The following is a 14678-nucleotide window of genomic DNA, read 5'->3' on the forward strand; positions in this document are numbered from 1 at the left end:
ATTATTTGTACCAGCTGCTGTAGCAAAAGAATGAGCAAAGGAGCTATAGGGACCTAAATCATTAAATAATCACTAGGCACTTTTGATACAAATATGTTTGAAATTACAAAGTAATTTTCTAAGGATTATTTTCCAAATGGTGTAAGTGTGTCTAATGTGGGTGCTCATGAAGCTGATGTGTTTAAATGTGATTATTTCATTTTTTATGTAAGCTAATCTTCTTGATCCTGGCTGATTTTAAATGGACTTAAGCAAGATAAATTATTGCAGAATTATGGTTTTTATAGGATGTATTACTAATGATGTCAAGCCTTAAATAAATATTACAGAAAGAGAAAGATAATTAGATTTTGCTGGCTCTACATGGATACGTTTTTCAGTAATAAATCACACTATTTTAGACCAGGAAACTATTTGGACCAGCAAATATTCATTCCCACATTTAGGATACTATTAGCCTCAAATTGTTTTAACTTACTTCTAACAACCATTCCTGAAGGAAAGATCAGGAAAATCCCTTATTTTTTAAGATTCATTTTTTGTGACAAAGGAACAGTTGAAAATACAATTCATGTACAATTTTGTAGCCTCTTAGTAATTTTCAATTTCAATTTAATAAAATTTGTATGCCGCCCAGAGTCCCATGGGACTCTGGGCGGCTTACAGACAGATTAAAAAAGCATTTAAAAATTAAAAATACAATTGTTAAAATTACACACCATCCATTCAGTCTAGGTGGGGCTGGACATTGATCAACAGCCCCAGGCCTGCCGGAACAGCCAGGTCTTAGTGGCTTTACGGAAGGCCGGGAGAGTGGTAAGGGTCTGGATCTCTATGGGTAGATCGTTCCACAGGGCTGGCGCAGCTACAGAGAAAGCCCTCCCCCAGGCGGCCGCCAGCCAGCATTGTCCGGTCGATGGCACCCGGAGGAGGCCCAAACTGTGAGATCCTGTTGGCCATTGGGAGGTATGTGGCAGGAGGCGGTCTCTCAGGTAGCCAGGTCCTAAACCATGCAGGGCTTTAAAAGTAACGACTAGCACCTTGAAGCGCGTTCGGAGACCAATAGGGAGCCAGTGCAGCTCACGGAGGATGGGTGTAACATGGGTGTATCTAGGTACACCCAGTATTGCTTGCGTGGCTGCATTCTGGACCAACTGCAGTCTTCGAACACTCTTCACGGGCATGAAGAGCGCATTACAGTAATCCAGTCTTGAGGTGACAAGGGCATGAGTGACCATTCGAAGTGCCTCCCGGTCCAGATAGGGCTGCAACTGGTGCACCAGGCAAACCTGGGCAAAAGACCCCTGGTCACAGCTGACAGATGGTGTTCTAACGTCAGCTGCGGGTCCAGGAGGACACCCAAATTGCGGGCCCTCTCTGAGGGGTGTATAATTTCACCCCCCAGGCTAAGAGGTGGAATGTCTGGACTATCCTTGGGAGGCAACATCAATAGCCACTCGGTCTTGTCTGGATTGAGTGCAAGCTTGTTCGCTCCCATCCAGACCCTGACAGCCTCCAGGCACTGGCACATCACTTCCACTGCTTTGCTGAGTTGGATACAATTGAATATCGTCCGCATATTGATGATATTTGATCCCGTGCCGGCGTATGATCTCACCCAGCGGCTTCATGTAGATATTAAATAGGAGGGGGGACAGGACCGAACCCTGCGGCACCCCATATTTGAGAGCCCTGGGGGTCGATCTCTGCCCTCCAACCAACACCGACTGCGACCTGTCCGAGAGGTAGGAGAACCACCGTAAGACGGTGCCTCCCACTCCCACCTCCCGTAACCGCCGCAGAAGGATACCATGGTCGATGGTATCGAAGGCCGCTGAGAGGTCAAGAAGCACTAGGATAGAGGAATGTTCTCTATCCCTGGCCCGCCAGAGATCATCGATCAGCGCGATCAAAGCAGTTTCAGTGCCGTAACCAGACCTGAAACCTGACTGAAAGGGATCCAGATAATCTGCTTCATCCAAGGTCCATCAGAATTGAAAGGCCAAAGTAAATTTTTGGATTATTCGGTACAGTTGTTAGTCATCTCTGTGTTTGAATGTGGCTACATTGTTTTACTGTTTGTAAAATCCATTATAACCAATCACCTTATTTGGTAATTGTTTATTTTTATGCATTTATTTTGTAAGTTTAAATATCTACCTTCTTCTAAATGGAATTTATGTGATTGACATAATAAACCCTATTGTCTAATTTTAAATGGTGCTTGTTTGTTTCCACAGGATCAAATTCAAAAACTTATTCTTCATCTGATTAATGTTATCAGAGAGGAACACAAAGGTTCAATAGAGTCTGTGTATTTACCTGGAGCAGGCAGAAAGCCATCATCCAGACTGTCATCGAGGAAAACTCCTGTTGGATCTGAACTATATCTCTGGACAAAGCTGTCTTCTCTCACTGGATGTTCCTGCTAATTGTAATAAAGTTCAGATTAATAATAATAAGATTCAGTACTCCATTGTTGACATAAAAAGACATTTTAATTCCAAACAATGCTTGCTTATTTATATTCTAATGGATGGCAAAAAAAAAAAAACCAAACCCAACAACAACCATGAAATAATTCATAAGTTACTGACCATGGCTCTAAATTGATCACTTACCCCATTCCTATCTATGCATGTTACTGCAGAATTATTGCTTGTAGCACTCTAAAGTAAAAGAGAAAAATGTTTCATGAATTTATTTTAACAGATGAAGAATATTAGACCATTTCATAATATAAAACTCATGGGTATCCAAATTGGAGAAGACTGTGATACAAGATTCTTTTGTGGATGTTAATGCAACAGATTAATTGCTTTCTTGCTTGGAGTATTTTCATTCAAAAAAAAACTTTAGAAACAGTCCCATACCAATGAGCTTAAGAGGGGTGTTCGTGAGTTTGATGGGCTGCTGAAAAATCCTTGATGAGGAATTAGATATTCATCTGCATCCACAATATCCTCCATGTCTTCTTCTTCCATTAGACTCCGGTAAAATTTGGAATCTGTTGGGCTGGGCAGGTGCATTCTTTCATCTCCCTACTCAGAAACAAATTCAAATTAGGATGAATAATTACACCTCTATAACATTAAGTCTTACTACAACTTGACTATTAAAATATCACTATCAAAAATATTCACCAACCAACAATAAAATATAAATTTAGACTGAGATGAAGAATGATTCTATTTTCTTGGGAAATACTGTAAATTACTCTAAACATAAAAGGCACTTTATCCAGCATTTGGTCACCATTGTCTGAGAAGAAAGACTCTTAGACAAGGACTCCAGAGAAGATATGGAAGCCACCTGAAATATTTTTATTCCATATACATTATTCAAATATTTAGCCAAAGCAGAAATCCCTGAATTTTCTAGCTAGAAGTTGTTTTTTGTTTTATTTCTTTGGTAATAAAATTCTGTAGGGAATTGAGTGGTGGTTAGGGAGATCTAGTCAGCTTATTCAATGTTTCTTTCTGTATGAAAATAGGTTAAAATGGAATATTTTTCTCTCATTCTTGGTTTTAAAATAAAACTCCTTTCCCATAAATTTGAAATTATAATTTCTTTGTATTTATTACATATCTAGACAGAATGTAATCTGTGACCCAAGAGCCTGATCATCAATATGCAGCTTTTTAGATCAATGTATGCCATTATAATACATAACTTTCAAAGTTTAAATTGGAATTACAAAGTGCTGATTTAGATAGTTAGAATCACTCCGAGTGTATTGAATACAAAATATTATTTAAAAAGAAACTGACATATTCATATATTTGCTTTTAGATGTAGAAATGACTATTATTTTACAATGTTTTTACTGGCCTACCAGCACTTAAAATAAAAGAATTTTGAAATAGTTTGATACCACTTGTCCATTTAAATTTTAAAACATTTGGAGCACATTGCATTATTTTGCTTGAAAAGTAAACACCATGTTACTCATGCTCAGCACCTGTATGACAAGATAGCGTTGTGGATCCCGAGCCATTTTGGAGAATTCTGCTATTAACTCTCTGAATTTAGGACGACTCTCTGCATCAATCATCCAACCTGTGATAAGAGGAACAACACAAACAAGTTATGGGGGTAATGGCCAGGTAAATTATTAAAAAGACTTTAAATTATAGATCATAACACTGATTCTGAAACAATCATAATAAGTACTCTGTATAATAAAATAACAATGTTGAATGAATGGTATATTTCAGTGTCTTTGTGTGTATATTTCCCTTCATGAATACCATGAAAAAATTGGGAAAATTGGAATATCTTGATGAGTTGGAATAATTCTTGCCATTTCCCATTTCAGATTAGGGTGCAAAACAGGGAAGAAAAAATCAAGAGAGGAAAAAATAGAGATATGGACAGTGCTTACTTTCTTTGGGTTCCAAAAAGCCCTTAAGAACTGGCTCTGATTCCAGAATTATGCATTCGGAGGACCTTCTGTAGCTGTTACTATTATGGCAGTTTTATCCCTGGCAGGGTCAGATTTTCCTATAGGCTAACTAGGCTTCAGCCTAGGGCCTCAAGATCAAGAGGGGCCTACATTCAAATTGTTAGCAAAATTAAAATTACACTATTCTAAAAACAGTGAACACTAAAACACTGAACCGAAAATAAGGAGAAATTCTACGCATATGACTAATAAACAAACATAAAAATGTATTGGTTAAGATCGTTCCAGTGCCGCGGCAGTTGGGGAGCCCGCCCACGTTCCCGGCACCGGCGTTCGGGTGAGAGGCGCGGACGCTTCCAGTAGCTGCCCCGTCGACACGGAGCCCACCAGCGGCCAGGCAGGTGAGGGCGAGGGGGCTGAGCCAGGCAGCTGAGTGCAGCAGGGGAGGTGGCTGGCCTCGCTGCCTTTGCCGCAGAGCAGAGCCGCCCTCCGTCAGGAGGCCAGCTATATATATTGATATATATTGATATATATCACAGTAATGATGTATTTTATTGTCTCTCATGTAATTTACAAACTTAAAAATGGGAGGTGAAAGGGCCTCATAAGTGGAATAGCCTAGGGCCTCTTTTCATCTAAATCCGGCACTGATCCCTGGGTTGCAACATTATTTTCTATGTTAATTGTTTTTATTGTTTCCTTAGATTTTGTAAGCTGTGGCTATATATTCCTCCAGGAGAGCAATGATAGACTAAGATGTCTTGGAATGAGCAGAGACTATGACCACAGCAAAGACTGAAGAACCAGAGAATATAAACCCAGGGAAGTTCCCTGGATAAGGAAAGGACAGGAGAGTGCCCATTTGTGCTCTAGATGGCTACTCCTAAAACAAGACTGCAGGACAGTTCTTTCCCATGATTTGAATGCTGGGAGACAAAAGGAACCATAGTGCTCTCAAACATGGCAGAGCCTTTTAAATGAGATTAACCTCACTTTCTAATCACTTTTGGAAATTACCTGAATAACTATTTAAGGATTTTAGAGACTTTCAAAATGACAGCTTGAAAAGTCAGTAAAACAAGATAAAACAAAACTTGTAGCATCAATGATTTGATATAGTATGTAGGCTGCTATGCCATACATTTTAAAAAAATAATACAAAAAGGTAACCTATAAATGAAGCATTGTGCTTTGATGTCATCAATGGATTTCAAGCATATCATAAACATTCATAAATCCTATGTACCCATTGATTTACATATCAGCAACAGAAAGAAATATTTAAATTAGATTAAAAGAGCTATGTATTTGATTTAGTTAAAATGAATTGGAAATCTTACAGTGTGGTAGTGACAAACTTATTATTGCTATGATTTATAAAATGTTACTGAAATTGAAATTGGAAAGTGAACATGAAAAACATTATATGAATCAATTAGCAAGGAATTTTAGATGTAATGTGATGCTTGAACAATGGGAAAATAGGTGGATAAAAGGTTTAAAATTTACACTAAAATATAATTTAAAAGAAAATTTCTATAAGAGGATATTTTGCCAGTATTTAACAGCTGATAAGTTATCTAGAATATAAAAGTATTTCAAATGAATGTTGGATGTGTAAAAGTAAAGAAGGGACTTTTTATCCTTTATGGTGGCATGTGATAAAGCAAAGAAATTTTAGAGTAAGATTCATATTTTAATACAGAAAATTCTTAAAACAAAGATAAATATGAAACCAGAAACTTTTCTTTTTGGTGTAATGGAAAAAAGATTTGGGTAAAAAATTTGGAAGTTTGATCTTATACATGTTGACAGCAGCAAGACTACTGTATGCACAAAAATGGAAGGACATCTTGATTCCCACTTTAGACAAATAGTTACAGAAGCAGATGGAGTTGGCAGAAATGGCTAAATTGACCATTTTGATTAAAGAAAAGAATATACCATATTTTTCAGAATATAAGATGCACCAAGATTTTGAAGAGGCAAATTAAAAAAAGAGGTTTTGCACTCTACAGACCTCCCCAAAACAGCCCGGTTTTTACAAAAATGGGTCCATTTTTTGTCAAAAAAGGGCATGCAAAGCCTTTAGAAGGCTTATAGAATATTTCTGGGGGCTGGGGCAAAATTGAGCAAAAAATGTTTTTTTGCTCATTTCTGCCCTCCCCAGCCCCTAGGAGCAATCTTCAAGTCTCCTACAGGCTATGCACAACCATTTTGGTGAAGGGGGAGGGGTTTCAGGAGGCAAAAAAGGCTGCATTCAGTGTATAAGAATTTCAGCCTCTTTTTTGAGGAAAAAAGGTGCATCTTATACTCCGAAAAATGCAATAAGTACTTTTGTTGCCACATGGAGACTGCTTCTGGATTGGAGGGAAAAATAAAACTTTTATTTTGCATTTTACTGATTAAATTGATTTGATTTTATAGAAATGGCTAGTTTATATTATTATGGAATAGTAAAATGTTGTGGTTTGATGTTAATTCTTTATGTATTTTACTGCAACAGAGTGAGATGGAAGTCAACACTTTTTTTCCTCCCCCTTTGTTTCCCCCCTCACTTCTTTTTCCCCTTCTTCCCCCACTGTGTCTTCCTATTTGCTTTTTGTATTTTGTATTATTCTAAAATCTAATAAAATGCTTAAACAGCATAAATCCTTTTTACCCAAAAGCTTTAATAGTTTAATATCTGTATTAATATCTTTTTTTAGGCTAAAGTTTTACAAAGAACTAATAATTAATCTTCATTTGAATTTCCAAAATGTATCTGTTGGTTGAGCTTTGAATATATCAACAGACTAAATTGTCCAAAATTCAGAATGAAGTGTTTTTATGCCACCTTGTGGGCTATTTGTAAATATTTTTTATTGTCTAGAAAGAATTATCACAGCTAGTTAGAACCCTACTAAAACACCTTCTTCCTTCCTTGTGTAAATATTATAGCATTAAATTCATATTTAAATGGCAACCTGACATCTCCTATCTATCTATAGACCTATATAAAGGCTGTTCTGGAACAATCACTTCTGAAAATAAATATTTCTGCTTTATAATAATTTAATAAATCAAAATTAAAATGCTAGTATCAAAGTCACCAATTTAAGTCAAAATTTGAAATGATGCCAAAAAAACAAACAAACCCTCTGTCAAGAAGTCTCTTGAGTTGCAAAGCATTTGATAACAATTTGGATATCTAATACATTTGCAAGTAAAAAGAGAGTGGGACTTTTCTTATACCCTTTCAGAAAAATACAACTTTTGCATTTTGCTGCTTGAACATTTCAGTTAGATGAATTGAACATATTTGATTGGTTGTAGCTGATATTGCATATCCACTGATGAATAGCATGAGTGTATTCTTTAGTGTTAAAGTATCTCAAAAGGCTTCCTGATTATTTCCAATTCAAAGTGATTTTCTATATCTATCAAGCCTATCTTTGGTCTCAGTACCTGAAGAACTGCTTTTTCTGTGTCCTTCCAACTGAGATAATAATTTACAGGTCTCTTGGATGCATTCTCTGTTTTTAGAATTCAGTTACTGATTTCTAGAGAAACAAACGTTACAGTGATGTTTACTATTATTTTTCATACTTTGGCTAATCTTGAATTTCCTGCTATAGAAGCGGATTTCTTAGTTCTCTTAATATACCCTGAATATTATTTTTTTAAATTATAGTTATTTTTCCGCTGGATCCTCCAAAACAATTTTATATCATTGTAATTTCTAATTTTGTAGGGCTGAGTAATAACATATGTGAAAGCAATCAATGAACATTGTAGTTTGATAGGGATTTACATTTGGGTCCTCTAGTCCTAATCCAAATTTGCATTGCTACACATATATCTTTGCAACTGGATAATCAATTATTTCCCTTTTCAAGCTAATTTTTTGGGAAAAGGTTCTTTAATAATGGAAGTGTTTTATGAATGAATAACCAATGGTACATAAGAAGCATCAGCCTTTAGTTCGATAGCATCAAACATAGAGAATATGGAAGAATATGAGAAAGATTAATCCACCTAAAACTGTACATTACCCTGTACAGAAGCAGAAGACAGGATTATGCCAGAAAGCTTGCAATAAATAAATTGCAGTCAAATGTTAGATGTATTTGGAAAAGAGAATACTCTATTTAAAGCAAACAAGTGAAAATAATTTGGTCGGTTAAATAGGAATGACTTACATTTGACCATGATCATATACACATCAATTGTACATATGGGGGGCTGAGGCAACCGTTCTCCTTTCTCCAAGACAGAGGAAATTTCACTGGCTGGAATACCATCATATGGTTTAGATCCAAATGTCATTAATTCCCAAACAGTGACACCTGAAATGTAGAAAGTTGAAAGGCTCATCCAGTAAACTAGAAAGCATGTAATAACTTGATTATTTGCTCAAGGAACAAGTTTCAGTGAATTGAAGATTGTTAATTGTTAATGATTTCAAACACTAGAGCTCATTACCATTTGTTTGTTTTCCGACAGCATAGAAGAATACTTTTCTTACAAAAAATGAAATTATTTTCTAATGTCACATTTCACAAAAGTAAGACTTTCAACACAATTCAATTTCGTTAAACATCACTTTATATCTGTATCCAATACATTCTTCTTTTTTTGGATAAATTTAGGTAGAATAATTATTGTCTTAGACAAAAATACTTTTTGTCTTAAATTTTCTCAATGATATAAGCTGCTTTTTATGAATTTGGATATGATTACTAGCATTATGATGGGCTGCAAGAAACAACAGTCCTTGATTTTCAATAATCAGAAACTTTGGGGGAAAACAGTATTGAAAAGCTTGCTTCACTGAGCAATACAACTTCAGGCTGTCAAGCCTGTATTTATTTGATCATTGAACTTCCCATCTAAGTTTCAAACGATAGGTCTGAAATAGTTCATTGAGCAATATAATTTAGATTGAGAGTTAAATCTGGATCCCAGTACATTTTAATTACTACACACATGTAGTATGATATGAAGAAGCACCCCCTGCAATAATATTTCTTTTGAAAAATAGATATGTGGCAGTAGTGGGTTTCAAAAATTTTAGAATCTATTCTGTAGGTGTGGTCAGTTTTATGGGAGTGGCTCAGTGTCATGTCACAGGGTGAGAGTGGCTTGGCAGTCATGTGAATGGGTGGGCGTGACCAAGTTGGAAAATGTGGTGAAACTCACTTAACAATGCTCTTGCTTAGCAACCAAAATTTTGGGCTCAATTGTGATCATAAGCTCTCTTTCAGTTCCGTGGGCGGGAGGTGCTGCTGCTGAGGCGGTGCAGCAGCGGGGGAGTCGGGGCACTGCCGACAGAGCAGCACGACCCACAGCCAGCACAGGAGCAGTAGCCACCACTGCTGTCAGCTGCCCCGTACCACCATAACTTGCTCCCCCTCAGGCCGGCGGCTGGGCACTCAGAGGGGGTGCAGCGGCAGCGAGGGCAGCCAAGCAGGGGCAGCACTTTGGTGGACATTGAGGGAAGGAAGGAATGAACAAGAGCCGAACTGAGGGGGGAAAAAAGCTCTGCTGGGCAGGGAGTGGGATGGGTCACTCCATGGCAGACTGGTCTTGCTGTCGCAGAGCCTTTCATTATTTTTTTCTCTTCTCCTCACGAGAGTTGTGCCGAGAGTGGCGGCAGCAGAAGCAACAGCCTGGCGCATGCTCCCGATCTGGCCTGCCTGAGGAACAGGAGGGGAGCTCAGCTGTTTGAAAAGCCCCACGTGGAACTCCCCTCTGTTCCTTCTGCTGTTTGAAGAAGTCATGCAGGGCACAGTCCCTTGTCTTTGACAGTCGCCTCATTTCCAATTGGGAGTGGGGAAAAAGAAATCCATCTTTTTCCTTCCTCTCCATGAATCCCCCCCCCAATTGGAAATGAGGCGGCTGTGAAAGACAAGGGAGTGCATTCCGCATGGCTTCTTTGAACAGCAGAAGAAGGAACAGGAGGGGAGTTTGGCTGTTTGAAAATCCCCACGTGGAACTCCCCTCCTGTTCCTTCTTCTGCTGTTTGAAGAAGCCATGTGAGGTGCGCTCCCTTGTCTTTGACAGCCACTTCGTTTCCAATTGGGGGGCAATCCATGCGGAGGAAGGAAAAACATGGATTTCTCCCCCCCAATTGGAAACGAGGTGGCTGTCAAAGACAAGGAATCATGCCCCTCATGGCTTCTTCAAGCAGGCGAAGAAGGAACAGGAGACGAGGATTCGTTGGACAAGCCCATGGGTGTGCGCTGCTCTCTCCTCTGACAGCTGCCTCATTTCCAGTGAAGGGGTGGGGAATCCATTTCCTCCCTCTGCATGGATTCCCCACCACCTTCATTGGAAATGAGGCAGCTATCAAAGAGAAGAGGGCAGTGCATGCCATGTGGGCTTGTCGGGGCCTCCGGACGAATGGGCATGCTAAGGCACACTAAATTTCACCAAATGGTATGTCTGTACCAGTCCATACTGGCTGAAACACAACCCTGATACGTGGGTAGATCCATAGTTTCTTCTTACTACTTTATACTATTTGTGCTTTTGCTTAGAGAGTTATATAACAAAACCATAATTGTTGACTAACTGTTTCATCTTTTCCTGGCATATTTTAGAGTCCCAATGGCTTTTTCTGCTTTGCATGTTATTTACTGCCTACTCCAATTTGTTTGGACAAACACAGTGATACTTTGTTCTTCTTCAGATATCAAGGGAAGTATCCCAAAAAAAAACCCTCACATAACTAAATGCTTCTTCATGCAAAAAACCCAAACCAAACCAAACCCAAATCCCCAAACCAAACCACAATCTCCTTCCACACATACTGAACAATAGAAGTTTGACAGAATGATCCAAATTTTGCTTCCATTAAAAAACCATCCGTTATATTAATTTTATGCATCAAGGGCTCTTTTGAGAGTTGCAATTCCATAATATTATCCCTGTGTCTCTACAAGAATAAATATTATAGAGCAAACCTTGCAAATTAGTTCAGTGACCAATTTAGAATCAGCCCAGCATGTTTTTACACTTACCAAAACTCCAAACATCACTCTGATGGGTATAAATGCGATGCAAAATTGACTCCAAAGCCATCCATTTAATTGGAACCTAGGAAGATATCAGAACCATAGTAAGCAGATGAGAATAGTGAAGTTCATTATTTTAAAAAGTATGACAGTGTGTTCATGCTCGCACCTGGTTATATTATACATATCATTGCAGGTAGCCAGCAATTCGTAAGTATGATACATATAACCTAGAACTATTGCTCAGAATATGAAGTTGAAAGAAGCATTGCCAGAAAAAATGCTCATATGTATTTTTACTAAATGTAGGGGATGGAATGGGCTTTTTTTGTTGTGAATTTTTAATATTGTAAATCATCTGCTGTCACCTACGTGTGAGTTGAATGACAGCCATGAATTATTTATAAATAAATAGTTCTACAATTGAGAATTGTAAAACTTTTTTTGTGGAGATAGTCACAGATGATGGCATATTTCTCAATTTAAAATTCCAGTATGGTTTTTGTCTTTTTTTCAGGAAGACGTAATGTCTTTCTCAGCATTCAACATGTAACTTGCTGTACTCATGTTACATCTCTATTCAGTGTGGTACAATGACTTCTAGTGTGCTTCTGGGTACAATTTTGGAGGTACTGGTTGTCATCTATAAAGCTGTTCATGGCACAGGAATTTGTGGGATGGCCGCCTCGTCCTACTAGATCAAGACGTCAGTAAAAAAAAATCTTGTGTGACTCAGGAAGCAGGGCTTTTCTGTTGCTGTGTCTGCCTTTGGAACATGACTTTCCCCTGGAGATTAGATTGGCCTCAATCTTACTGACTTTTGGAAGGTCCTCAAGACATGGATATTTTCCTGGCTTTGGGATCAACTTGTTAGGGTTCATGTCAATTAGTTGGTTTGGCTCCTTGGCTGTAATCTATATTATAAATTTATTTGAATCTCACCTTTATGTTGTTAGTAGTTTTTATTTGTTGAAAGCTGCCTAGAATCAGACTATATATAAAATTTATTTGTCAATATAGTTTCCACCACTCTCCAAAGTGACTGAAAACTGAACTTGAGTATTTGAAAACTCAACATTGTATAAATAAAACCAGAAGGAAGAAACAAATTGATGCTCTTACTTTGCCTCCTTCAGCATGGTACTCCTTTTCTTCTGCACCAAGTAATTTGGCCAATCCAAAGTCTGTAATCTTCACATGCTGGGGTGTCTTAACAAGGACATTTCGGGCAGCCAAATCACGGTGTACCAAACGACGTTCCTCTAAGTAATTCATTCCCTAAATATGTTAACAGTTAAAGCACCTTATTGTACCACATAACATCTTTAGCCACATTACATAAAATATTAAGTAAATGAATGTTGTGCTTATTTGAGTAGTCACAATAAAGCTGTTGCTTTTTCAGCAGTATTGAAAAATTAGTGAATGTGCAGAGCAAGATTATATTAATATGTATTAATTAAAAACATATTCTGGCACTCCTGGTTGTGATTGTTAAGCAATTTCCTGGGTTGGAAATTGAGCAAAAGAGCTGCTTGTAAAGCTCAGTTCCCCACAGTGTAGAGAAAAAAATTATTCTAGCAAGTTATAGGAATGTATCAGATCTCAGATACATTTCTGCAGCTTGCTGAAGCAAATGCTTGTGAAATTCATTTTCCTTCCATTCGCAGAAAAGGACTGGTCCAACAGACTACAGGAATGGAGCAGGGATATTCCAGGGCTCTAGGAGTCTGCTCCTGCTAGAAGATTTCAGCTTCCTTCTGCATGTTAAGAGAACTTCTCTGATGAGTTTCAGAAACAGAGCTCGGATCTTTGTGATCTGAATTCCATTTCTTCATTCTACCAAAGAAATTCAGCTCCCCTTGGTATGAGACAAGCGGGAATCTTCTCAGCAGGCACAACAGCTTGCAATCTTCTCTGCTGATTTTTCCATTGACTGAAAGAGAAGATTGCAAGTCATGATCAAATGGCTGCTGAGCTTTTTGCAACTGGTTATAAGTGTGAACAGACTGCGAATACCCAAACTGTGATCATTTTATTGCAAAGGGGAAAAGTGTGACATTTTACCATGGCTGGAGGTGCTTTATGGGCCATAAAACACAGTTTCTGAATCTGTTGTAATTTTCAATGGATATTAAATAATTGATTGTTAGTCGACATTTTAAAACACATCCAAGATTACAAGGGAACTTTTAATATAGCATGTGGAAACTAAAAACCAAGAAATGCTGTAGGCATTAGCTGTATCAGAGCGACAAATCTAAATTTAGGTCAATGTTCTAAACATTTTTGGACAACTAGATGGAGTTTGTTGTTAATATACCTTTGCAATCTGCACACACCAGTTGAGAAGGTACTGAGATCCAATGTTATCTTTGTGTTCTCTAACGTAGTCAAGAAGGCAGCCATAGGGCATAAGCTGGGTGATGAGTTGAACAGTTGATGTGAGGCAAATTCCCAGCAAACGGCACACATGGGGATTGTCAACACTTGCCATCACATATGCTTCCTAATCAAAAGAGACGGGGGGAATAAAAATTACCTACTCTGTAAGAAATTACAATTTTAGTATAAACTATCTTGTCTCAGAAGGTAAGATCTGCCTCCTCCCTTTTAGATTTCAGGAAAAGCCTTAAAACCTGTCTATTCTGTTTGGCATGGTGTCCTGAAGGAAAAACTGCTGGATGGAGGTCCTTGGTGCACTAACTGAGAAGGCACCCCACTTTTCCTCCTAAGATACGTATTTATGATAATTGAGTGTTGGTTTTATGTTGATGCAAGTCATTCAGAGTCACCTGAACTATGAGATGGGCAGCAAAAATTTTTGAGAAATAAAATTTATTTATTTATTTATAAATTACTACAATTAATTAATTAATTGACAGAATTAATCTGAATCATGCTAAATTCTATGTCGAATGAGAATTACTCTGAAGGCTAGAATTGACACCTGTTACATTTTAACATAGAAAATTATATTTTAATTTTTTGTCTCATTTAAAAAGATGATTGCATCAGTATAGAAGTCTGGTAGATAGAAGTCAGTATTTTTTTCTCTTTATTAATGCACATGATCTAAATAGGCACAGGATATCCACATATCCAAACAACAACTTCCAACTATGTATAATTCTAAGATGCAAATTACCACCTCAGGCTAAATAAAGTAGCTTAATTGTAATAAGGTTCAATAAAAATAAAACAAAAAATGATTATCTGTTATAACAATTTAATCAATTTATTTAAATAATAATGTAATTTTTAAAATTAATGGC

The 14678-nt window shown here is 37.6% G+C and overlaps 1 protein-coding gene and 1 long non-coding RNA gene across 3 annotated transcripts in view; one reads left to right on the plus strand and one right to left on the minus strand.

Moving 5' to 3' along the window:
* The window catches only part of LOC148045913 (uncharacterized), a 97051-nt gene extending 94626 nt beyond the window's left edge, over window positions 1–2425 (plus strand). The window contains exon 4 of the long non-coding RNA XR_015696391.1: window positions 2241–2425. This is a non-coding gene — a long non-coding RNA (uncharacterized LOC148045913). The remainder of the gene's footprint in view (window positions 1–2240) is intronic.
* EGFR (epidermal growth factor receptor) overlaps window positions 1–14678 on the minus strand; it is a 205442-nt gene that overhangs the window by 13810 nt on the left and 176954 nt on the right. Inside the window, exons 20-27 of one of the 2 annotated variants that reach the window (XM_087713137.1) lie at window positions 13727–13912; window positions 12526–12681; window positions 11410–11485; window positions 8587–8733; window positions 3962–4059; window positions 2874–3041; window positions 2622–2669; window positions 2323–2425 (exon numbers count right to left, since the gene is read on the minus strand). In XM_087713137.1, the coding sequence (XP_087569263.1) occupies window positions 2323–2425; window positions 2622–2669; window positions 2874–3041; window positions 3962–4059; window positions 8587–8733; window positions 11410–11485; window positions 12526–12681; window positions 13727–13912 (982 nt within the window). Of the gene's footprint in view, window positions 1–2322; window positions 2429–2621; window positions 2670–2873; window positions 3042–3961; window positions 4060–8586; window positions 8734–11409; window positions 11486–12525; window positions 12682–13726; window positions 13913–14678 lie in introns of both variants that reach the window. The other variant, XM_087713136.1, reaches the window with a different exon arrangement.

This window comes from Thamnophis sirtalis, unplaced genomic scaffold, assembly GCF_051295495.1.
Source record: "Thamnophis sirtalis isolate CommonGarterSnake01/CBP01778 unplaced genomic scaffold, rThaSir2_p1.2 scaffold_4, whole genome shotgun sequence".
NCBI classification, from domain to species: Eukaryota; Metazoa; Chordata; class Lepidosauria; order Squamata; family Natricidae; genus Thamnophis; species Thamnophis sirtalis.